This window comes from Ipomoea nil, unplaced genomic scaffold, assembly GCF_001879475.1.
Source record: "Ipomoea nil cultivar Tokyo-kokei standard unplaced genomic scaffold, Asagao_1.1 scaffold2510, whole genome shotgun sequence".
Taxonomy (NCBI): Eukaryota; Viridiplantae; Streptophyta; class Magnoliopsida; order Solanales; family Convolvulaceae; genus Ipomoea; species Ipomoea nil.
The window spans coordinates 68469-95690 of NW_017618938.1; the positions used below are offsets into that span (position 1 = coordinate 68469).

The 27222-nt window shown below is 36.5% G+C and overlaps 3 protein-coding genes across 3 annotated transcripts; all 3 read right to left on the bottom strand.

Moving 5' to 3' along the window:
* Positions 1-3607: 3607 nt before the first annotated feature.
* On the bottom strand, positions 3608-3940 carry LOC109153571 (auxin-responsive protein SAUR50-like). Its single transcript, XM_019301426.1, has one exon. The coding sequence runs from the start codon at positions 3938-3940 to the stop codon at positions 3608-3610; it is 333 nt and encodes a 110-aa protein (XP_019156971.1).
* A 15614-nt stretch (positions 3941-19554) lies between these two features.
* Positions 19555-20053, bottom strand: LOC109153572 (auxin-responsive protein SAUR50-like). The gene has a single exon (XM_019301427.1). The coding sequence runs from the start codon at positions 19975-19977 to the stop codon at positions 19555-19557; it is 423 nt and encodes a 140-aa protein (XP_019156972.1). The 5' UTR covers positions 19978-20053.
* A 6072-nt stretch (positions 20054-26125) lies between these two features.
* On the bottom strand, positions 26126-26542 carry LOC109153573 (auxin-responsive protein SAUR50-like). The gene has a single exon (XM_019301428.1). The coding sequence runs from the start codon at positions 26540-26542 to the stop codon at positions 26126-26128; it is 417 nt and encodes a 138-aa protein (XP_019156973.1).
* Between the last annotated feature and the right edge of the window lie 680 nt (positions 26543-27222).

A 27222-nucleotide genomic window follows, 5' to 3' on the forward strand; every position in this document is an offset into this window, starting at 1 on the left:
CAAAAGAAATAGGGTAACTCCCTATGAACTTTGGCACAAAAGAAAACCAAACTTGAATTATTTGAAAGTTTGGGTATGCAGGGCCGTGGTACGGTTGCCGGAACCTAAACGGAAGGCTCTGGGAGAAAAAGGCATAGACTGTATTTTTATAGGATATGCAGCACACAGCAAAGCATACCGGTTCTATGTTATAGAACCAAATGACTTTATTTCGGTTCATACCGTAATAGAGTCCCGGGATGCTATCTTTAATGAAAATCATTTTTCATCAATAAATAGAACTAAGGATTTAATTCCTAGTTCAAGTGGGTCCAAAGTTGATGATCAAATTTATGATCATGCAGTTTTGCAGGAACCTGAACTTAGAAAAAGTAAAAGAACAAGAAAGGAAAAAACATTTGGACCAGATTACTAAATGTACTTGATAGAAGGGTCAAGGGAGTCTACAGAGACTAAAAATCTATATTATTTTAATATAGAGGATGATCCTAAGACCTTTGAGGAAACCATGAATTCTCAAGATGTTGCTTTCTGCAAAGAAGCAATAAATGATGAGATGGATTCTATAATGGGGAATAATACGTGGATTTTAACTAATCCACCGAATGGTTGTAAACCAATAGGGTGCAAGTGGATTTTCAAAAGGAAAATGAAAGTTAATGGTACCATTGATAAATTTAAAGCCAGACTTGTCGCACAGGGCTTTAAGCAGAAAGAAGGAGTTGACTTCTTTGACACTTATGCTCCAGTAGCAAGAATTGCTACTATTAGATTGTTAATTGCCATTTCGGCTATACACAATCTAGTGGTTCACCAAATGGATGTTAAGTCTGCATTTTTAAATGGTGAATTGGAGGAGGAGGTTTACATGAAGCAACTAGAAGGTTTCGTGGTTGCAGGCCAAGAAAATAAAGTTTGGAAATTGATTAAGTCACTTTATGGCTTAAAACAAGCCCCTAAGCAATGGCATGATCGGTTTGATCAAGTGGTGCTAGCGAATGGGTACAGAATAAATCAGTCTGATAAATGCATCTACAGCAAATTTAATAACCAAGGACAAGGGGTTATTATTTGCTTATATGTAGATGACATGTTGATTTTTGGTACTGATTTGGAAAAAGTTAAGGAAACTAAGGATTTTCTTAGTTCCAGTTTCTCCATGAAAGATTTAGGAGAAGCAGAAGTTATTCTTGGAGTAACAATAATCAAGTTTCAGGATGGTGTAAGTTTAACACAATCTCATTACATTGAGAAAGTGTTAAAAAGATTTAATCACTTTAGTGGTTCCCCAGTTTCTACTCCAATGGATCCTTCATTGAAGTTAATACCAAATGAAGGTGATCTGGTCTTACAATTGGAGTATTCTAAAGTGATAGAATGCCTTATGTATGCACTGCCAAGTACTCAGCCAGATATTACTTTTGCAGTAGGGAAACTGAGTAGATACACTAGTAATCCTAGTGTAGTACATTGGATGGCATTAAAAAGAATTTTTAAATATCTGAATAAAACCATTAATTATGGTTTAAAATATTCAAAAGATATTTCCATCCTTGAAGGATATTCTGATGCCAGTTGGATATCAAATCAGGAAGATTATTCCTCAACTAGTGGATGGGTATTTCTGCTTGGAGGGGGTGCTATCTCCTGGGCTTCTAAAAAGCAAAGTTGTATTTCAGACTCAACTATGGCATCTAAATTTATTGCATTGGCAGCAGCATGCAAAGAAGCTAATTGGCTAAGGAATTTAATTCTTAAAATTCCAGTTTGGCCAAAACCGATGCCACCTGTTTTAGTACATTGTGACAGCGCTATTACGCTGGCCAAAGCATATAACAGTGTTTATAATGGCAAGTCAAGACACATAGGCTTGCGACATAGCTATGTGAAAGAGCTCTTAAGTAATGGTGTTGTAGCACTAGACTTTGTACGGTCCCGGTTCAATCTAGCGGATCCGTTTACAAAAGCCTTAGCAAGGGACATGGTTTTAAGGACATCGGAAGGGATAGGTTTGAAACCCGTTGATAGTCAAGAGATGAAGGAAAGCTCAACTCACGCCTAAGTTATCACGTTAGGCCTTGAGTGCAATGTAGATGATTACTTCATTTATTGGCGGCAAATACTATATTAAAAAGTATCCCTAAAGTAAGTACTTGGTCTGCATTGTAGTAGGGATGAGTTTTTACTCTTAACTGATCTTTTGAAAAAATGCTTGGTGCAGGGCATGAAATAAAAGATTAGCCTATGTGAGCATGAAGTGTGGCCGCTTCAACAAGTTTGGGTTTGGCTTGGAAATGCTTATGAATGGATACGGACACAGGGCCTTTAATAGTGTCAAGTTATTTTGAGTTGTAGTAACTGTAAAGCTTGTGTGTATCATATCTACGTTTCTTCAAAGAGACTGCGTCACTCAAGGTTCGTCCATCACTGCAATCCGAATTAATGTAACGCATATAATACTATGTGAAAGTTCAATCTGTAAGACACTTTCATTTATGCATGAGTTTTGGATCTATCTTGGTACAATGTTAATTTTTACTATATAAATGGAGGAGGAATGTAGGAAATTTATATAGTAATGGAGATTAATGTTTCAGATGGACTACCATGAAAACTTAAATAATATTTGGAGTTGTGAAGTTATAAATATTATTTTAGTTTGGTAGAAAGTAAGTTGGGAAAATTGATTTGGAACCGAAGCTTAATGATTCGTTGGTGTTAACGAATCGTTAGTTTTAACGAATCAATGCATTAATCAATTCGATGGTATCGAATCTAAGTTTGACGAATTGATGTACAATTTATTAAAATTCGTATTAATGCACACTTCGTTATTTATTCAAATGGTTTCGGTGAAGGCTTAACGAAAGTTTGGTTTCGTGCTCGACGCGTGAAATGAATTAGCTAAAGTTGATGGTCCTTTTGTTAATTTCGTTGGTTAAGTGCGAAATGAATTCGTCTTAAACTATGAGTTACACGAATCTTTGCATGAAATGGTTTGCACCTTTCGGCCAAATGAAATTAACGAAAACATTTTCAAAAGCCTTTTGGTTTGTGCCTACAGCATGCATGTAAATATTAATATATATTATTTATTTATTTGTTTTGCATGTTAACATGCAATGATTTTATAAATATAATACATACATATATATATATATATATATATATATATATATATATATATATTTACTTTGTTATATTGTATGCAATGCATGAACCTATCTTATGAAAATATATAAGATACCGCTAATTTTTTCCCATGTCTGATATATCAGATAAGATATATCTTATTGAAGTTGAGTTTTAAATTCAAATAATTAACTTCCATTTAACTTCTCCAACAGTTATATTTTGCATCTATAAATATATGGAGAAACATTTGAAGAAAGACATGCAAAAACTTGCATTAAACTGAGAAAGTTCACAGCACTACATTTCTACAGGAAATTCTTAAATAAAGAACTTAAGAATTTCATCATCTTCTTGTATCCCATAAATTAAATTTTGAACCTTGTTGCTTTATATAAGGGAGATTTAAAGCGTATAGGAAAGTGATTACACGCTTGAAGATCTCGTTTCCTCACTTCCCTATCATCAAACACTCCTATTTTTCTAACAAAGGAAGCATGAGTGCGCCTTCATGTTCAAACCCATACTTCTCTGCACATTTTTCCAACAGCCTTAAGAAAGTAGGATGCGTCAAACAACTTATAGGAACGATGAATCTCTTAAGCTTCTCATCGTGGTCCACTGCCATCACGGCGAAATGTCCTTCTTTAACGTCATTAGCCACATCCTTGGAGTCCTCGAACTCGTCAAAATGATTCGGGGATGACCTATGATCTGCTAAAGAAGTCTTTTTTTGAAACATTTGTACCATTGTCTTGAGGTTCATGCCATTCTTTTTCTTCCAGTTTGATCTGGACAACTTTTCCATGATCAGCTTTTTGCGTAATTGTATTTCTTTTCTAGTAAATGAAGAAAGAATTGATGAATTGGGGTTGCATATAAGCATGTTAGAGTGGGCTATATATATACAGAGGATACCGTGGCATGCATGTGAATGAGGTTTAATTTTAGTCCTTAAAGTAGTAAGGAATTACAAATTTCAATCTAGAAAATTTCCAAGTAAAAAACATACACATGAATAGTTTTCTAATAATATAGTTAACATTTGAGAAAATGCATGTATACGCGTTTATATACTACTTTATATTCGCATATCTTTCTAATGTTGTAAAAACTCCATTATATTGATAGCTCATTAAACCATTAATCAATACGAAATTAGTCTTTTCACTGGAAGATCTTTACCCCACTTAAAATAATGACTCAAAATAGAGTTCTATTACATGTACTTTCAAATCTTATTCGCTCAAATTTTTGCTCGTCTTGATGTGGCCGAAGCTGATAGGTTATTTTCTTCATATGATCGAACCTATGTAAAAGTGTCTACATCAAAATTTTAAGTGTGGGAGTACGTAAAGAAAGGGAGTATTTAGTATTTTTCTTCAAAATACTCACCGACCAATTTTTCCTAAATACCAACACATATATTAGAGGTGAGATTTGAACTTCAAATTAATTTCACCGGTCATCCTTAGCTCAAACTAACAACCACATCAGATGCCCTTCTATAATATTATTAAGTTATACCTCTCCGGCGGCTCTCCTGTATAACTTATTATACCATAGATAAAGATTATAAAATTTACTAACAGGGTAAATGTGTTTAGCAGCCGGAGTGGACAGGACTTATAGCCAGTTTTACGCCAGTGTAGAATTCCATGCTCGACTATAGGTCAACGTAGTACAATCACACTTCAATAACTCCATACACGTTTGTACAACCCTTTATCTAAACGGGTACGGTTTGTCTTTTTAAGTATTCCGGCCCTTCACAAACTTTCACAATCTTTAATCATTTTCCTTTTGTGGCCTTGGAGAGCTAGTACATGTTAGATATACAATAGTCTAACTATATGAACCATAGTATACGAGAAACCTAACCTCGTATGATAGCGGAAGCGTAGCCGTGTTGATCTCCAGCCATAGTTGGTGTTTCTGTTGTGTTGTGTTGCCTCTTAACTGTAGACCGTCAGCTATGTTTTGCCTCAGACCTGACTCAGAACCCTAGATGGTGTATTGGTATCTACGGTCTGAGTACCGTAACTCAATGTGCTAACAGCAACAACCATCCTGTATCCCATCAATACAGGATTATATTAGGCACAGAGTTTGGTTGATTAACAACTACTAGTTATTAAGTCCAACCACACCACTTAATAAGCCTAGTCAACTTGCACCACTTAATTAAGGCCCTAATATATAATATCAATATATATTATAAGGGAAAATCTTACATTCTCCCACTTGGTGCAAGTTCCAGCACAACCATCATCAAAGAACAAAACACACGAATCATAGTGATATGTCCTCTATTTAATCAGAGTAGTATCCATTATGGTCACATGCATTTTAATTCTTCAACTTAGGTTGATACGAGTACATCCACGGGTGAAAATCAAGAATTGGGAAAAAGAAAAGAAACAACCCAAGCTACTAGGCCAAGGAGAGAACGAAGGAAACCGGCATGGATGGCTGATTACATTTGTTAGACTAAGTTTATTCATAATAGGATACATTAGTTTAGTCCTAATACGTTATTATATCATATTAATTAAGAATCATAGTCCTAAGCATAATAGGAGTAACTTAGTATATAATCACCCTACATGCTAGGGGAAAGACATGCGAATTATTATTATCTTTTTCTTCTCTACTATCATCTTCCTTCTCTGAAATCTCTCTCCCTCTCTCTCCCTCTCTCTCTCTCTAACTTTCCCCTCCCCTAATTCCATCTTTGGAGTCTGCATCCACTCATGCTGTTAATCTCCCCATTAAACGATTAACACCTGCAGAAATGCGGGAAAAACGAGAGAAAGGTATCTGCTACAACTGTGACCAACGTTGGTCAACCAATCATAGGTGTCGAACCAGATTTCTAATGTTAATGGGGACAGAAGAGGATGATATAGAAGATCCAATCTTAGAAGAAGAAATCATAGTGCATGGACAAGATGACATAATCACAGGAGATATTTCCAGTCTAAACTCATTGGCAGGCCCGGGTAATCCCAGATCGCTTAAACTTTTGGGAGAAGTTAATGGCCGAAAGTTACAGATTTTAATAGATAGTGGCAGCACCCATAACTTTGTGCAACCCAAAATTGCTGAGCAATTACAATTACATACTTTGAAGGTCACACCATTTCGGGTATATGTTGGTAACGGAGATTCTCTAGCTTGTACCCACAGCTGCAAACAAGTATCATTGACACTACAAGGCACTGAATTCTTGGTAGACTTCTTTGTACTCCCAATTCAAGGCCCAGACATGGTATTGGGAATTCAATGGTTACGGGGACTTGGAAAAGTTGAGCATGACTATGCTAATGTGTCCATGGAGTTTGAATGGAAAGGCCACCAGATTAAATTGCAAGGAAATCATTCATTGACACCACAAGAAATAACTCTGAATCAGTTAGAAGCTCCAGTAGTAACAAGGGAAATACTGGAACTCTATGAGTTACTCTTAATACGTGGTCCTGAATCCCCGCCAGAAGAAAATAATACTGAAAAATCTATAGAAGCGGTAGAATTCCCTACAGATATACCACCAGAAATTATAACAGTACTTCAACAGCATGAGAAACTATTCCAAACACCTGCTACGCTACCCCCACATAGATTTTTCAATCACAGGATTCATTTAAATCCGGGAACCAAGCCAATCAATGTTCGCCCATATCGCTACCCACACTTCCAAAAAGAAGAAATTGAGAAGCTGGTTACAGAAATGCTAGATCAAGGAGTTATTCGACCTAGTCAAAGCCCTTTCTCATCACCAGTCCTACTCGTAAAAAAGAAAGATGGGACCTACAGGTTTTGTGTAGATTATAGAGCCTTGAACGCTGCAACAGTACGTGACCAATTTCCTATTCCTACTGCAGATGAGCTCTTTGATGAATTAGGCCAAGCAATGGTGTTTACAAAATTAGATCTTAGAGCGGGCTATCATCAAATAAGGATGCATGACCGGGACATATATAAAACCGCCTTTCGAACTCACGAAGGACATTACGAGTTTCTTGTCATGCCTTTCGGAATAATGAATGCCCCGTCTACCTTCCAAGCAACTATGAACCGCATGCTCCACCAATTCTTGAGAAAATTTGTAATCGTGTTCTTTGATGACATCTTGGTTTATAGCCAAACACTGGAGGATCATATTTACCACCTACAAGAAGTGCTTGGCACATTAAAACAATATGCATTCTACTTAAAGTTGAGCAAGTGCAGATTTTGTCAAACTTCTATCGAATATCTTGGTCACATAATAGATCATGAAGGTGTGCATGCAGATCCTAACAAAATTGACGTAATGATAAACTGGCCAACACCGAAAACCATCCGACAATTAAGGGGATTCCTGGGACTAACAGGATATTACCGTCGTTTCATAAAAGGTTATGCCAACGTTGCAGCCCCGCTAACTGACTTACTTAAAAAGGATGCATTCCAATGGGGACAGAAGGCAGAGGAAGCATTTACAGCCCTTAAAACGATAATGACAAAGACTCCGGTTTTAAGGCTCCCTAACTTTAGTAAGCCTTTCATTGTAGAAACAGATGCATCTAATGAAGGCATCGGAGCAATTCTTGTGCAGGACGACAGACCAATTGCTTTTTTTAGCAAAAAGTTGGGATTACGCTTAAGAAACTCATCAACATATAACAGGGAGCTTTTTGCCATTGTAGAAGCGGTACAAAAATGGAGACAGTACCTACTTGGGAGATTTTTCACCATCCGCACAGACCATAAGAGCTTAAAGGAGTTGTTACAACAAGTAGTGCAAACCCCAACTCAACAGCACTACGTTAGAAAATTAATGGGGTATAATTTCAAAATTGAGTACAAACCTGGCAGTAATAATAAAGTAGCAGATGCTCTTTCAAGGAGAGAAGAAGAGACAACTCCGAACACATCGTATGGGGAAGTATTCCTCACAGTAAGTAAACCAATCCCAGAACTTCTAGAGACCATACGAAAGGAAAATAATTCAGAACCTGACATACTACAACTTCACCAAAAAAATACAGAAGGGAGACTACCTAATCATTATGAAATCAAAGAGGGCTTAGCTTTCTATAAAGGTCGATATTGCATCGGAGCAAACTCTAAGATGAAATCTCACATACTACAAGAGTTCCATTCAACCCCAATGGCAGGTCACACAGGGGTAACCCGCACACTGGTACGGCTTGCAGCTAATTTTCATTGGACAAACATGAGGGAAGATGTGAAAAAGTTCATTGCAGCCTGCCAAGTATGCCAACAAACCAAATATTCAACACAACCCCCTGCAGGACTACTCCAACCACTCCCAGTTCCTTCGAGAGTTTGGGAAGATGTAACCATGGACTTCATAACAGGATTACCGGCATCACGAGGACAAGGAACCATCATGGTAGTTGTGGATAGGCTTACTAAATATGTGCACTTTGGGACATTACCACACCAATTCAGTGCACAGAAAGCAGCTAATGTATTTATAGAAATAGTGGCAAAACATCACGGTTTCCCTGCAACAATCGTCTCAGATCGAGACCCAATTTTCCTAAGCAAATTTTGGGATGAATTATTCACATTAAGTGGCACAACACTGAAGAGAAGCACATCATACCATCCACAGACCGACGGGCAGACAGAAGTAATGAATCGAGGCTTAGAGCAATACTTAAGGGCTTTTACTCACATCAAACCAACCAATTGGACGTCATACTTGGGATGGGCAGAATTTTGCGCCAATACAAGTTACCACAGCAGCATTAAAATGACTCCATTTCAAGCACTATATGGAAGACCACCACCCACCTTAACACCGTATACAAAAGACACAACAACAGTGCAAGCACTAGATGAATTATTGTTGGATCGTGATAGATTGATAAGGCAACTGAAACACAATCTTCGGGAAGCTCAGCATCGCATGGCCCAAAAAGCCAATGCCAAAAGAAGCGAAGTGGAATTTTCAGTAGGAGATAAGGTCTGGCTTCGTCTACAACCATATAGACAGATATCAGTAGCACGTAGAAGCTCTAACAAACTAGCACGACGCTATTATGGTCCATTCAATATCTTGGAAAAAATAGGGAAAGTTGCATACCGCCTCGAGCTACCACCACAAGCAAGAATTCATTCAGTATTCCATGTCTCACAACTCAAGAAACACATAGGAACTGAAGAAAATATAGAGGTCCAACTACCGGAAGAAATTGTGGGCCAATCACCAGTTTCAACTCCACTAGCACTATGTGGGGAACGGAATGTTCTAAAAAATGGAAAAATACAACGCCAAGTCTTGGTGCAATGGTCAGATAGTAATCCAGAAAACGCCACTTGGGAAGTTGCCGATGAAATGGAACGATGGTACCCGAATCTCCACCTTGAGGACAAGGTGGTCGTCGAAGGGAAGGGGAGTGATACGAGTACATCCACGGGTGAAAATCAAGAATTGGGAAAAAGAAAAGAAACAACCCAAGCTACTAGGCCAAGGAGAGAACGAAGGAAACCGGCATGGATGGCTGATTACATTTGTTAGACTAAGTTTATTCATAATAGGATACATTAGTTTAGTCCTAATACGTTATTATATCATATTAATTAAGAATCATAGTCCTAAGCATAATAGGAGTAACTTAGTATATAATCACCCTACATGCTAGGGGAAAGACATGCGAATTATTATTATCTTTTTCTTCTCTACTATCATCTTCCTTCTCTGAAATCTCTCTCCCTCTCTCTCCCTCTCTCTCTCTCTAACTTTCCCCTCCCCTAATTCCATCTTTGGAGTCTGCATCCACTCAAAGCGGTGCCGGCTTGATACGGGTTCGTATCATAGGTCCTTAATGAACAAACCCTATGTTTATTCTCGGTACCTTAAGGGATGTTTCTAAAAATACATTATGTGCACAACTGAAGGAGAAAACGCATCCAAATTGTACAAAAGAGTACACTGTATAATCTCTAAAACTTTATAAGCATGCCTTAAGTAGAGATCTCTTAATGTTGGCATAATGCTAACTATATTCCATTACTTCTTTATAAGTTAACTTTAAGTACTATCTCTAACAGCTAAGAGCTTGGAGTTGACACGTCTGTCACTCCCACTCATCAAAAATAGCCAAAAGATAGTCAAGTCACAGAAGCATTCCAATAACTTAGACAAAAAACCAAAGGTCTAAGTCCATAAATTTGGAATCTTAATCTACACCATAACTTCCCAAATAACTTCAATGTCCACTTTAAACGAACTGAACATAATGAGTCTTACTTATATGTCTCACAAAATTGTTTTGAGCCTTACAAACCAAAATGGCTCAGTATCAATTTTGAAGAAACTAAAAACTCTATTAATCACCGAAGAATTTATTAAATTACAGTGCACAAGTTAAATGCTTTTGTTCTAATAAATTCCTTAATATTGTTGCAACATTTTCATAAATATGTTGCACAACCAAATGTTCAATAATCTGAACTTATGAATTTATATGAACAAATACAAGATTAATACTTGTGCAGTCTTTTAGACTTATTGTTTGACATACAATCCAATATGGGATGTATGAATACAATAATTAAATCCAAAAACTTTAGTGGAGTATCTTAATGATCTTTTTTCTAAATGATCACTCCCACTGATTGAAACATTCTTCAGCGAAATTAATAAAATGAACTTAATAATATACATACTCGTAATTGATTTATTGACCAACTAACAAATGAAGACATAATTCCCCACCATTAGTTGGACATACTAAATAATCAATTTTTGGTTCCAATTAAAGTCCAACTAAATAATGAAGATATATTTCCCCACCATAGTTGGACATACTAAAATAAACAAAATACATCTTTCAAAACCAAGATAGAATTTGGCTCAAAAGATACATTTTATCATTATTGGAATCCAAGAGGTATGTCAAATCACGTAACTTACTACAGTTAGTCCGAAGAACCGAGCAAGATTCGTGGATTAATTAATAGAAGTGACTAAATTTTGGGAAGTGACTAAATACATGTTTTGCCTATGCAAATCATGAAACTTAGAATTATAATTGAACTGGATTTATAACTCTAAGAAATTGTGATAAAATTATCATCTAATGGGTGGTGGGATTTATTGACATAAAACTTGCCTTTGGGCTAAAGTTTTAATTCTATTAAATCCAATTAAGAAACCCTTATGATAATATTTTTCACAATTACTAAAGAGTCAGAAGAATCTAGTGACATAAAATTTGCCTGTGGACTAAAGTTTTACTCAATTAGACCCAACTGAAAAATGTTATTTATGATGAAACCATTATCAAATGAGTTGAAGAATCAAATGACATAAAACTTGCCTCTAGGCTAAAGTTTTAGTCAATAAGATTCATTGTTATCATTATGATAAAAAACTTAAAGAGATCATGTTCCTTTTCTTAATCCCTGTGGGCAAATTAAGAAATATGATCTAAAGTTTACATCATAAAATTAAACTTCATGATAGAATTGGAAATTATTTACAAATAACCATAAAGTAAATAAATCGATTTATTTTTATCATCACTGATAAAACTACTAAACTACATTCTGATACATAATTGCCGGTGGGCTAAATTATGACCGTAGCCCAGTATTTCATACTGATTAATTATACAAATATAACGAAATTGCCTGTGGGCTAAATTTCATCATATCACATACAATTAATCACAAATGATATGTCCAAAACTTTATGTGATCAAAATAAACCGCTTAATATATAATTTTAACAGATTAAGGATGTTGTGGCTACTCCCAAACCAAATTAAAATTATAAGATCACTAGACAATTATCAAATTCTTGCCTAAACTTTATGTGATTAAAACTTAATAATCTTAGGTAGCTGAATATGCTGTAGCATTTCCTTAATTAACCAAGATTGAAAACTCAAGATATTTCAGTAAATTAAAGATGCTTTGGCTATTCTTTAATAAACCGAAATAAAATCAAATTGGCAAGGAATACTTAAAAATTTGACAAACAGATTATACCAAATTGTGATGGGAAAATCTGAATATACTCCGAGGAAAGGTGGTTAGAGACTAAGTCTCACTGAAAACCAATTCCTTAAATAGACTATCAATTTAAGGAGACTAGTGGCACAAGATGTTCTTAAGTCATGGCCATTAAAAATAGTATGTCTCCCCGATTCATATATACTTAATGTATAACTGTTTGGGGGTATGAACCTAAAACTGTAGGGTATACACCAAAAACTGTATGGTTCACCTATGATTAAAGCTTAAATGGTGAACTAAATTAGCAGACTAAACGTGCTTAAATTCAGGCACTACCGCAACTAAAGTTTATGCATAAGTCCAACTTAAATAGGAACTAATATAATTCCATCTATGTATGCATTGCTAAATGCATAATAAAATTGCATAATTTAAAACATAATATTATGCTTAGGACAAATATGCATAAAATTAAACATTAAACTCATATACTCCAAAGAAATTGCATAACTTAAAGCAATTTACAATATGAGATTTTAAAGTATAAACTTAATATTCAAACACCGATGAGTCCAAACCAAAAGAGACCCAACATTTTGAATAATAATGTATTGAATATATACTTTAAATTTTTTTTTAAACTATAAGCCCATGGGAAAATGTTTTAATGCATAAAGATCAAATTCATGAGAAATAACTGAATTTACAATTTCAAACAATATCAAACCAAAAGGATATGCTATCATTTGTAAAGCAAAATCTCACAAACCCTAATTGCATAATAAAACTTAATATTATGTACTTAATGTGATCGAATGCATAAAACAACCTAAGGAGTATGAACCAAGTAAAGAATATGAATTTAAACAAAATATTCATATATTCATACTTAACCAAATATGGACAGTTATAATTCAAAGAACTAAATGAATTATGGAATTAATGGCAAAAGTCAAATGCCTAGAAAATATGTTTTTCCAACATTACTAAATTGATTCAAAATCACTCTCCATAACTCAGTTAATAATAATATTATTATTATTAATGGCAAAATTGCAAATAACCAAAATAGCAATAAATAGCCATAATAATATGATCACATTAAGTAGGAGACTAAATATGAAAAAACAATGGTTAAAACCGCTAACATTTATAAACGTTTTCGGATAAAATTTTAAAAACTTGATAAAATTTGAAGTCCGAAAAACATTAATGTCAAGAAAATTATTTTCTGTACTGGAATATTGTCACATAAATTTATTTGGAAACAGTTCAAGGTGCATAACTGAATACCATAACAATATTAATGTCATCATTAATTAATTATTAATAGCAATAAGTAACATTATAATCACTATTAACATTAATAATAATGACAAATCAAAGTATGGTAATGCACCTTTTAATGTTTCCATTTTCCTAAAGATAAAATATGCGACTAGTCCAAATTAGCGGTTAACTGTAACTGTAGCACTAATTATCAATAATAACTGTAAAAGATAATTAATGGCTAACCTTAATGATGCAAACCGCATCTCTCCATTGCGCTAACAACGATGATGATCCACAAGAGAAGAAAGACTCCATAATTCTCCCAATCTTCACTATCAGTGTCAATAAACTCGATGCAGCGTCCAATGGTACGTTAAAAAATTTATTGGTAGGACTTAATTACCAACATTAATAGTCATGTAAAAATGGAGTGGTAATCATGCCAATGTACTAAATATAGCAGATTACCATGAAATGATAATTATTATGAAAAGTAATAAAATGAGATTAGCCCTTAAACTTAATAACAGTAATTAATAATGCCAATTAATAATAACTATAATAAAGGCAAAACTGTAATTAAGGGATGCCAAATACAAATCTCAATTCATCACATAATAATTAACCATGACTATTATGATACTTAGGGAGACTGAAGTTAAGGTAATAACCAAATTACCATGTATTACCAAATTACCATGATACACAATATACCAACTATATTGCTTTTGCCATAAAATTAAAGACTTAATATTATTATTAAAGCCCTGAAAAACTATTGATAGATTAAAAATTTAATCAACTTAAACAATAGTTATAGTTTTAATGGCCAAACTAACAATTAAATCTTTAAATCCTTAATGTCTCAAAACAGGCCAAGACAATAATTATAGCACTTAATCACTCAAATTAGGCACATAAACCTCAATGACCCAAGTGAATTATAACATGAATAAAATGGTCTAAATACTGAAATAGACCCAAAACTTAATATTATTACCAACGATGAATACCAAAATATGGTAGTTAGTAATAATTAAAACTTAATAAACATGTTATAATCAAAAGGAGCTATAATTATTATTTAAATATCCATCGATGGGATCTATACTTTAATGACCCAAGATAGGTCCCAAATAGCTTGTTCAAAATAGGTTCTAAAGTCCCAGAGACACATAAAACTAAAATGTGCTCAAAATTAAGGGGAAACCAAACCAAGCTACCTTAATAGGCTATAATGCTCAAAATTAGCCTAAGAATCCAAAATTGAATGATATTTAATAATGAACTTATGAATTAATAATATGTTATGTCCAACCTTAACGCATGCTTTTATAAATGTATAATTATAATAATAAAATAATTATTTAATAAATATACGTAGCATGCTAGGATTTGCATATTAATGTATTATTAATCCATATTTTCTTAATAAATTACAATACTTCATGCAATTTAATATAAACCTCAATATTAAATTAAAATTCAAATAGCAAATTAAAACTTAATATTTGCCCCAAATTGAATGATAATTTAATCACTTAAGGAGGAATTAATTGGACAATTAACCAGAAGAAGTCCAAATATGATGATAGAAAACAGCTAGCAAGACCAAATAAACCATATAGGCCCAATTTTTTTTTTAAGTATTGGACCAGGCCTGCCCCAATGGGCATGACCCGGCCCAAACTTTAAGTTCATCATCATCTTCTTCACGTTAATCGACCAGGCGCCCTAGCAGCGGCGGTGAATCGGCAGTCGCGAGGAGCAGCATCTTGATGTCGCCGGCTTCTCCTCTGTTCGCGATGCTTCCGCCGACCGACAACCTTAACAGCTGCACGGAGATGGAGTAGCGGCAGCCAGTCGCCGGCGTCACCTGAAAAAGAAGAACAAACGGAGACGTCGCCGGAAAAATCCAGCTTCTCCTCCGTCGTCCCTCCTCTGTGCAACACCAACAACCGCCACCTGCAAACCAAGGTCGCGCCGCCGTCACCTGAAGGACCAGCGTCGTCGTCTAGCATCGCCTGAAGGAGGAGAGGGAGACGCGATGCCCACCACCGCAGTCCGCTACCGTCCTCGCTCCCAGTTGCGTCACCGGTGGCGGTTGCCGGAAAATTAGTAAAACCGGCAAAAAACACTAAGGCAGAAGGTGTTCTTAATACTGAAATTCAAGCCATCCAAAGGAAACAATCACAAGTAATTGAATCTCAGGCAGTAGGTAACAAAATAATTTGGAAGAAACTATAATCTTTGCTTAATGTGGAAATTAAATTCCAATCGTCCAAATTTTTTTTGAAGAAATTCAAATACTGTCTTAAACCAATTACGGATAATTCATTCAAAATATACATAATATTTTACTCAATTATATCAAAAGATATATTTTTATATGCATATTTTGATGAATTAGAATGAATGTAATTGTAAACCAAAGCATATACTAAACTTCATGTATATGAAATTAATGTTGATTTTTAGGCAATACAATCAACCAGGCAGAGATTATAATGGCTCTGAAACCAAATGTTAGATATACAATAGTCTAACTATATGAACCATAGTATACGAGAAACCTAACCTCGTATGATAGCGGAAGCGTAGCCGTGTTGATCTCCAGCCATAGTTGGTGTTCCTGTTGTGTTGCCTCTTAACGGTAGACCGTCAGCTATGTTTTGCCTCAAACCTGACTCAGAACCCTAGATGGTGTATTGGTATCTACTGAGCGATTTGAGTACCGTAACTGAATGTGCTAACAACAACCATCCTGTATCCCATCAATACATGATTATATTAGGCACAGAGTTTGGTTGACTAACAACTACTAGTTATTAAGTCCAACCACACCACTTAATAAGCCTAGTCAACTTGCACCACTTAATTAAGGTCCTAATATATAATATCAATATATATATTATAAGGGAAAATCTTACAGTACAATCTTTAATCTACTACAGTTTAATTCCGCAATCATGGTCCACATAGCGATGTGTGAACCATGATTCACGGTATAACAACTAGCTGTTCTTACACCGTTTAGAAAAATAATAAGGAGCCCATACGAGTAGTTCAGTTCGAACTCTAGTTAGCCATCCAACTGGTCTTAGGCTCTAATATCACTTATTAGGATTAAATGTTTACCACTAACGCCAAAAACCATAACCTGTAGTGAATGCGCAACTTTTTTTCCTTATATTGCCACACATTTTAATTTCGAGACGTTAGGTGCTGGACTTGGCCCTTTAAATCTTTTTACCGGACTCCGCCCAACACAACCTAATGAGTGATTCAGTCATTGTGATTTACCACTTCACAATCCTGTCAAGACGTGGTGTGAGGACTCTTGGGGAGAGAGATTTGGCGTTTTTGGGCAAGAAAAAAGCATAAGCATGCAGATCAGCACAATCCATTATGGGATTTTAATTTTAAAAGACTTAAAACACTTATACATGCAAGCATAAAACCGGAACATTTTTCATTAATCTGATACAATGACTCGAAATTGATCGAAAACACAAATTGCTCGTGTTACAATGAAGATCATCCCTCCTAGCTTTCTTTGAATATAATGCAACTCTTATTGCCATGGTTAAATCCCATTCATAAAAGATGCGGATCAACTGTAATTGCCCAAACGTTGGACTGTCACTACAAGAAATTTCACATTTTGGGATAACAGAAGTTGTTACCAAAAATATCGATTTTGATCACTATAGAAATTAGTGACCAATTTTTAAAGTAATCACCTGTTGTCACTATATCCTTCGTCGACTTTTGGAAAGTTTTCATTACATGTAGTCCGCGCTATAGTGTGTAGAATTTTCTTAGGTGGGTGATTGATATTTCTGTGAAAGATAATCTATTCACGTCAACTCCTTTAATTTCACCAATAATTCCCCAAAGATATATAGGAATCATTTGAAATCCCCGCCTTAGCTCTTTCATTGTGTGATTGAATATTTTAAAGGACTTCTCAAGTATAAAATGAGAAAGAAGGAAACTTAGCAAATTTATTGTTTTGCCTTCAATTAAAATTTAAATTTCTAACACCTTAACATCAAGATTTGAAATTTAGTCTCTTTTAAAAAGTTGTAGCCTCATGAGTTACCATTTCAATGTTTGCTAGATCCATATAGAAGATAAAGTTATACATGGTCACGGTGACAGGGGCAGTGTTTTAATTAATTTCTATGGTAGGTGGGGAAGAAGACTAATAGGGAGATCTAATGGAAATATAATGAGATTTGAAACCTTATGGTTATCCAGTTACCAACCCTCTGATTGAATTGGTTGAGGTTGCACCCATAATGTAAGACAAAGGATCGGAGGTGTTAACGCGTGGCAATAGAAAATTTTCAAAGAAACTAGGGCCTATTTTATGTTTTCTAATTTTTCAGTTTTCATTTTCTGTTTTCTGTTTAGAAAACTTGTTTACCACTTATTTTTTCAAATTTATTTTTTTGATTAACGTTATAAAATTAACACAAGTTTAATTTCGAGTATTTTTTAGATCTTATATTTAAAATATTTTTAAATATGTTGGGTTTAAATGGAATAAATATTAATTTTTTTTTACTTTTAAGTCTAATATATGTAAGATTTTTACATTTGATATCCGAACAAAATTTATATATGTATATAACATAAAAACTAAAAAATATATCTGAACCAATAGCATACTAAGTTCACCTAAAATTTAGTTTAAATAATATTAATATTTTTTTGAGCTAATTTTTTTTTAATATATTCATTTGAATGGCATATATATGAATATATATTTTTTACTTTAAATTTTAATATATGTGAGATTTCAATATCCGATATCCGGACCGAACTTGTATTACTGATATAACATAACTAAAAATATCCGACTAATAATCTATTGAGTTCAATCAAAATCTAAAACATTGTATAGAGTTCAATTGTTAATTTTGATCATGTAAATAATGTATAATTTTAAAGTGTAAACAAATAATTTATGTATAAATAAGTAAATTAAGAAAAGAAGAAAAGATAATAGAGCTAGTAGCATTTTCAAAAAAAAAAAAAAAAAAAAAAGTAAATTAAGTAGAAAAGATAATAGATGGTGATAACTAAAAATGATGATAATGAATGTAATCATAGTAATGTGGTTATAGTGACATATAACCAAATTGATGATAGATGATAGATGATTCTGTTTTCCATTTAGAAAACAGTTTTAAAAGTGTTTCAGTTTTCTAGAAAACTTATTTTTTGTTTTCAAAATGAAAAACTGTGCTAGTAAACATGTTTTCTGTTTTCCATTTAGAAAACAGTTTTAAGAGTAGAAAAATGAAAAATTATTTTCAGTTTTCAAAATGAAAAACTATGCTAGTAAACATGTTTTCTGTTTTTCAATTTCCGAAAATTCTTGAAAATTTCCTGTTAGTAAACGGCCCAAACAACTCAAAACATATAATATTTTATGTCATCCCTGTCAACTTACATATTACAAGTTTACAACGTAACTATTTATAGGATATGAAAACTGAAAAGATAGTTTTAAATGCTATACCCTTAGGAAAAATAGACAAACTTTTGGGAAATATATATATATATATATATATATATATATATATATATATATATATATATATATATATATATGAAATCTATAGTATCTAACAAAATTATTAACCATTACCCATGCATTTAATCATCGAATCTTGAAAAATTGGATTAATAATCTTGTGTCTCCCAGATGAGGTGTGTCAAACTTTGGATGAAGACAAAATGGGTTGTTGCTGGACTAGAAGTGTATGTGATGGTGAGGAACCTCTCTTGAGGTGGTCCCGGGGTCTTCTCCCCTCCTTTTTATCCCAAAAAATCATCTAATTAATCTTGAGATCGAATTCACACACTGCTAGTTTGGGAACAATGGATTAATTATTATTGTATCTTGTAAGGATAATTGTTCTAAGAAATAAACATTTTTATTGATTCGAGCCCCCCACCCACCCACCCACAAAAAAAAAAAAAAAAAAAAAAAAAAAAAAAAAAAGTTGCTGTCAAACCTTTGTTGGTATATAATAGCTGGATATTTCCCATTGATTAACAATGCTGAACAAAGGGAAAGAACGGATGAACCCCTTTGATCAATACAATTTGAACTAAAGAATTTTATGGTGGTAATACTATGAAATTAAATCTAAACTACTTTATATTTAATTTAAACATATAAGAGTTCTTGAATCGCACAAGAACCCAGTCCTGTTTCGATGAGCCGCTCTTCCATTGCCTGCCAATAATCTTCTCCAGCCCACTTGGCCTACAAGGAAGCATGAGTGCACCTTCATGTTCGAACCCATACTCTCCTGCAGCTTTTTCCAGAAGCCTTAAGAAAGATGGATGCGTCAAACAACTCAGCGGAACGATAAATCTCTTGAGCTTCTCATCGTCCACCGCCATCACCGCGAAATGCCCTTCTTTAACGTCATTAGCCACATCCTTGGAGTCCTCCAACTCGTTAGAATGATTCGTCGACGTTGACCTCTTGTCTGGTAGAAAACTCTTATGAAACAATTGTACCACAGTCTTGAGGTTTTTCTTCCCGTTTGATCTGGAAAACTTTGCCATAATAATAATCAGCTTTTTGGGTATGTGACTGTGTATTATATTTCTTTTGTAGAAAATGAAGAAAGAATTGAATTGAGGGTTGCATATAATTAAGCATGTTAGAGTGGGCTATATATAAAGAGAGAGTTAGTAACAGTACTGCAGTACTAAAGAGAGATAAGATAATAAGAGGAGACCAATGTATGTGAATGAGGTTTGATTTTATCCTAATTGCATTGCAACTTGAAACGTCCCTTTTGATTAACAGATAAACACGTATATATTATCTATCATACCTACATTTAATTGCATGTGTTTTTTTAAAGTGGGTGACAGATTGCCAAGCACATTGTGCACATTGTGTTCACATGGTATCTCTATGGCCTATCTTAATGAAAGTTATAGAATCACACTCTGGAGGTTTTATTTGTGTACGCGGGCACGAATGTCGATGGAAAATGTAGTTGATCTTGTGGATTAAGTTTTGTCAACTTTTTGAAAATATTTTTTTTCCAACGGGAGTGACTACTCGGCCAACTACTGCTCGTATTTTGACTCCGTTCGTACTGCTAAAAGTACTCGATCTTCATTTAATTTGGATGAGGATACGATATATCTGAATAATAATGAATGAGTCTGTACAAGAGTATATCTTATAATAATGAATGAGTCTGTACAAGAGTATATCTAGTAGTGAATAGTAAACCTATTACAAGACGAATACTAATAATAATAGATAACGAATACTAATGATAATAGAGTCCTAATACCCCCCTCAAGCACAAGGTGGGCTAGCAACGACATTGAGCTTGCCACACAAAGTAGAGAAACGCGGACCAGGTAGAGCTTTAGTGAACACATCGGCCAACTGATCCTTTGTTGAAATGAAGCTAACCTGCAACTCTTTCTTAACCACTTTGTCACGAACAAAGTGGTAATCAATTTCCACATGCTTCGTACGAGCATGGAACACCGGGTTGGAACAGAGATAAGTCGCACCCAGGTTGTCACACCAGAGAGTGGGAGGAGCAGCCAGCGACACCCCAAGCTCGTGCAACAGAGAAACCAACCAGGTGACCTCCGCAGACACATCAGCCAGTGCCGTGTATTCAATCTCTGTAGACGAACGAGCAACCGTACGTTGCTTCCGACAAGACCAGGAAATCAGATTGCCACCAAGAAAAACCGCAAAACCACTAGTGGACTTTCTGTCAGCTGGATCACCAGCCCAGTCCGAATCCGAAAAGGCATGAACCGCAACAGAGGAGGAAGGACGAATAAAAAGACCAAAGTTCAGAGTTCCTTTAACGTACCGTAGGACATGCTTGAGCATAGCCCAATGCTCAGTAGTTGGAGAGTGCATATGCTGACAGACCCGATTCACGGCAAAAGAGAGATCCGGGCGAGTGATAGTAAGGTACTATAGAGCCCCAACAAGACTACGATACTGCGTGGGATCCGCATAGGGAACCACAAAATCAGAAGAAGGTCGGGACATAGGAATCGGAGTAGCCAACGGTTTATAGTCCACCATACCTGCACGGCTCAAAATATCCCGCATGTATCGCTGCTGAGAAAGGAACAAACCACCATCCTGGGAGACCGTCTCAATGCCAAGAAAAAAAAGACGGAGCACCCATGTCATGAATCTTAAACTCCGAGGCTAAGTCAGCAAGGAGCCGAGTAACACGCGAAGCATCGGACCCCATAACAAGGATATCATCAACATATACAAGCAAATATAAACAGACAGAGTCACGAGTATAGATGAATAAAGAAACATCTGTCTTGGAGGGTGAAAAACCAACCGACACCAAGAAGGCATGCAACCTATTGAACCACGCTCGAGGAGCTTACTTAAGACCATAAAGGGACCCCTGTAACAAACACACATCATCCGGCCGTGACTGGTCTTCATAACCGGGCGGCTGTCGCATGTAAACTGTCTCTGCAAGATTGCCATTGAGGAAGGCGTTGTGAACATCCAACTGTCGAATGAACCAATCGCGAGAGACGGCTAAGGAGAGAAGAAGCCTCACGGTGGTGGGTTTGACGACAGGACTGAAAGTCTCGAAAAAATCCTGCCCAGCCACTGATTAAAACCCTTAGCGACCAACCGAGCCTTGTGCCGCTCAATCGTTCCATCTGTCTTGCGCTTCGTTCTGAACACCCATTTGCACCCCACAACATTCATGCCTGGGGTGCGACTAACCAGACGCCAAGTGTGATTCTGGAGCAAGGCATTAAACTCAAGATCCATGGCGTCACGCCATTCCGGATACCGAACTGCCTAAGAATAACAAGTCGGCTCAGGAAGTATCATAAGTGCCACAGGCTGCATCGGTCCCTGAGAACGGGTTGCCATAACATGAGACCGAGGCTGAACAGTCTTAACCGTACGGCGGCCTCGCTTGGGCCCAGTAGGAGCACCCGAGACCGCACCTTCCGTAGCCACGGCAGTCACGGTGCGTGAACCCAAATCAGACGCGGCAGCCCCGGAACCCGCGTCCAACACCGGATGAGGGTCCAGTCCAGTGGCACATACATCGGAGCCAACACCAACCTGAACGGCACCAACACCCCACGGCTCAACCGGGCGAGAGCTAGAAACCTGAGAAGGCACAGAAGAAGCAAACGGATATATGGTCTCATCAAAACGCACATGGCGGCAAATGAATACCTTGTTAGTACTAGGATCAAAACAACGATAGCCACGAAACGAAGACGGGTAACCAAGAAACACACACGGGGATGACCGATACTGCAACTTGTTACGATTCTATGGGCGCAACAGAGAATAACAGAGACAGCCAAACACACGCAAGAAGGAATAGGAAGGACTAGAATAGTGCAAACGATACTGAGGACTGACATTATCTAGGACACGAGTAGGCATTTTATTGATGAGATAGACCACAGTCTCAATGGCATAATCCCAATATCTTTGGGGAACCGAAGCCTGAGCCATGAGAGCCAGACCCGTTTCCACAATGTGACGATGCCGACGCTCAACTCTACCATTCTGCTCATAGGTATAGGCACAAGATTGCCTATGATTGATACCCAAAGAGACAAAAGTACGGTACAACCGTTTATACTCTCCCCCTAAATCAGATTGTATAGAGACAATCTTACGACCATATGAACGCTCAACAAGTGACCGAAACTGTTAGAAGATAGCATACACATCAATTTTTAAACGCATAGGATAAAACCATACATAGCGTGTGTAGTCATCAACAAACAAAACAAAACAATGAAAACCATTGACAGAAAGAAAAGGCGTTGGGCCCCAAATATCAGTATAAATAAGCTCTAAAACATGCGACGTAGTAGTATTGACACGAGGCAAGGGAAACCGAGACGATTTCCCAAGCATACAAGCACGACAAGACACCGAACTATTACTAAAACTAGAATCATTAGAACACGAATTCAAAATCTGACGCAAGACATGCACGAGGATGCGGGTGACCCAGCCGACCATGCCAAACTTTAGAGGAGACACGAGAGGCCACTAACACAGCGGGACTCACACGAGAAACAGGCCAAGAATAGAGACCCCCCGAAGCCTGCCCTCTATATAGAACTTCCCTGGTTGAACGATCATTCACAAAGAAACAATCAGGGTGAAATTAAAAAAAAAAAAAAAAGACATTATTATCACGTGCAAACCATTGTACAGATAATAAAGACGCAGAAAGCCCAGGAACATAAAGGACATCAGACAATGAAACAGTGTTTTAGAAGAGGCTACCGAAGACGAACCAGTACCAATAATAGGTAAACGCTTCCGTCACCAACACGAAGATGATCCGGACCGGTATAAGAGACCGCCGAGGACATCAAAGACGGATCCAGGGTGGCATGGTTCGACGCACCAGTGTCGGGAAACCATTGCTGAGTGCCAACCGAAGCTGCATCGTCCACGGGATACGCAATGTGCGCTCTCGGCCCCGGAGCTCCATCATACCGGCGAAAGCACGAAGCGGCCGAATGGCCTTCGCCAGAGCAGATCTGACACTGGACAGCACCGGCACAACCTCGACCACGGCCACGCCCTTTGCCGCGACCATGGCCGCGGTTGCCGCCTCCACGCTGCTGCCCGCCCGAGCGGCCTCCACCTCGCTGAGCCGCCATGGCGACCGGAGCAGCAGCAACATCACCAGCGTCATCGGCACAGATAAAAGCCTACGAAACAAGAAAATTGGATAGCTCGGGCAGAGACACCGGAGCACCCCTTGTCAGCGACGCCACCAAAGAGCGATATTCGGACCGCAAGCCCGGAATATATACATATTCTGATCCTCCAACGTCACCGGACGGCCGGCAAGAGCCAAATCCTCAATAAGAACCTGTGCATGGCCAAGATAGTCCGGGATAGAAGCATCCCCCTGCCGCAATCCCTGTAACTCGCCCACCAACCGGAGAGCACGAGCCCATGTCGTCAAACCAAGCACCTGTTCGATCGCCAACCACAGATGCCAAGAAGTGGAGTTACCGATGGCGAGGTGCATCATCTCGTCGGACAAGGACGAGATCAGCAAGGAGAGCACGACCTTATCTTGACGGAGCCATGCACTCCGAGCAGCGAAAGACGAAGTCGACGGAGGCACGGCAGCAACAGCCCCCTCGGCGGGCGGCACGGCAAGCATGGTGATTGGCGGACATAATGAAGTACCATCGACAAAACCCAACAACCCTTGGCCATCCAAAAACGGAAGAAGCTGAGTACGCCAAAACAGAAAATTGCGGGAGGTCAACTTGATGGAGACAAAGTGATGCACCGAGGAGAAGGACACCCCCGACTGCTGCGGTGCAACAAGCGCGGCCTCAGAAACAGTCCGTTCGGAACTACCAACAGAGCCGTCATCAGATCCGAGTTGCGCCATGGAGAGAGGGAAAAAAACCTGCTAATACTAGATGAGGATACGATATATCTGAATAATAATGAATGAGTTTGTACAAGAGTATATCTAATAGTGAATAGTAAACCTATTACAAGACGAATACTAATAATAATGGATAACGAATACTAATGATAATAGAGTCCTAATAGTTGTACTATTCGGAGCGTATTAATTTTGATTCTAACGGAATTGATTTTGAATGAATTTCAATAAATGTTTGTCTGTCACAAATGTTACATAGACTGATTTTATTATCTATATAAATTAAATATGATAAGTGATATTAATTCTTCATCTCCTATATATATATATTCGTAGGATGAGCAGGAGATTTTACAATCTGCACATCTTCCTCCTCAAATTTATGTGTTCTAGTTTTCTGGATTATTTTGTTTGAGTGCGTGCTCAAGCATAGAACTGTAGTACGTTTTATCCTGATAAACCTAAAGTACAACCATCATAATATAGTACCAATTAAAAGGAAATAGCAAATAAGATTTTAAAGAAAGAATGTTTAGCTCGACTTGTACTAACCCCTTATCTTTCATATATTGTGCTGGTTATTTTCTTGGAAATTATTGTTTTCGTAGTAAATTAAATGTGTTTCTTTGCTTATCAAAGAGATTAGTTTTTGTCTTATGAAGACAAGTGTTACACGTACACTTTAATTTATATGATTCAGTGAATTTGTTTAGTCTGTAATGGAAGCGTGTGACACTTTGACTTTCTTCGATTTCTCAAGATGCATTGGGCAGATTGCTAACAAGTAGTGAGCTTTAAGCTTTCGTTCTCTGATCTCACTTACATAATTGGAAAAGTTCAAAAGCCATATTTCCCTATTGCACACGAGTTCAAACATTTAAATACACTATACAATTCAAACTCTTCAAAATTATATATATATATATATATATATATATATATATATATATATATATATATATAGAGGGACAAATCCAAAAATTGTTTTAGTGGGGACAAAGTTCAGATATTTCTCTTTGATTAACAATGCTACACAAAGGAAAGCAATTGATGAAGACCTTTATTTTAATTGTTACCTACAATCTTAATTTAAATTAAAATTAAAGCGCTATTAAAACAAAATATAATCTAAAAGCTAAAGACTTGTGGTCTAACCACTGTGACTCTTCAAATGGAAAGTCTTATGTTCGAATTTATTTCAGTAAGTTTAAAAAGTATATATGGACAAATATATATATATATATATATATATATATATATATATATATATATATGAATTAAACATAAAGCTTTTGACTTGTACGAGAACTCCAATAATCTGCTGATCTTCCATTATATTGCTTGCCAAGAACCTTCTCCAACTCACTTGACTTGCAAGGAAGCATGAGTGCACCTTCATGTTCAAACCCATACTCCTCTGCAGCTCTTTCCAATAGCCTTAAAAAACAAGGATTCCTCAAACAACTCAGGGGAACGATGAATCTTTTGAGGTTGTCTTCGTCCTCCACTGCCATCACTGCAAAATGCCCTTCTTTAACGTCGTTGGGAACATCCTCGGAGTTCTCAAACTCGTCAAAATGATTCGCGGGTGACCTCCTCTTGCCCAGTAGAAAACTCTTTTGAAGCTTTTCTACTACTATCTTCAATTTCAAGCCATTCTTTTTGTTCCCATTTGACCTAGACAACTTTGCCATGATGTTTTTGTGTAAATGAAGAATGAATTGAAGCTGCGTATAGCCATGTTAGATTGGGCTATATATACAGAGTGCTGGTAACAGTGAAAGTGGATTGGGTGTTAATGTATGAGGAGACCATTGCATGTGAATGAAGTTTCATTTTATTATTAGTTGAAACGTCCCTTTTGATTAACAAATAATCATGCCTATACAATATTATAGGTTTTATAATGGGAATACATATGATTTGATTTAGGAGAAAGTTACTGTTACACGATAGTGCACTCTAAACTAAAACCCGGTGACTTTGTGGTCTTATATGGCAAAGAACCACAACAATATAAATCAACCTAAGTTATTCATAATTGACCAACTCAAACTAAAAAGGTCAATAGGCACTCTCATGCACCAAGAAGTCATATTTAGTACTTTATAATTATTAATTTATCTATCAAACTAACAAGATTGATTGTTGCTCCCAAATCTTGTTGGAAAAAATAGCTTAAAATTGTTGGAAAAAGGACTTGTAATCTGTAATACATTTGAGATACAACAATAATACAGAATACAACAGGCAACAAAAACTGGATCATTTGATATCTTCAGGCGTGTAATCACTTTCCTATAAACTTTAAATCTCCCTCTATAAAAGCAACAAGGTTCAAGATTTAATCTTATGGGATACAAGAAGATGAATG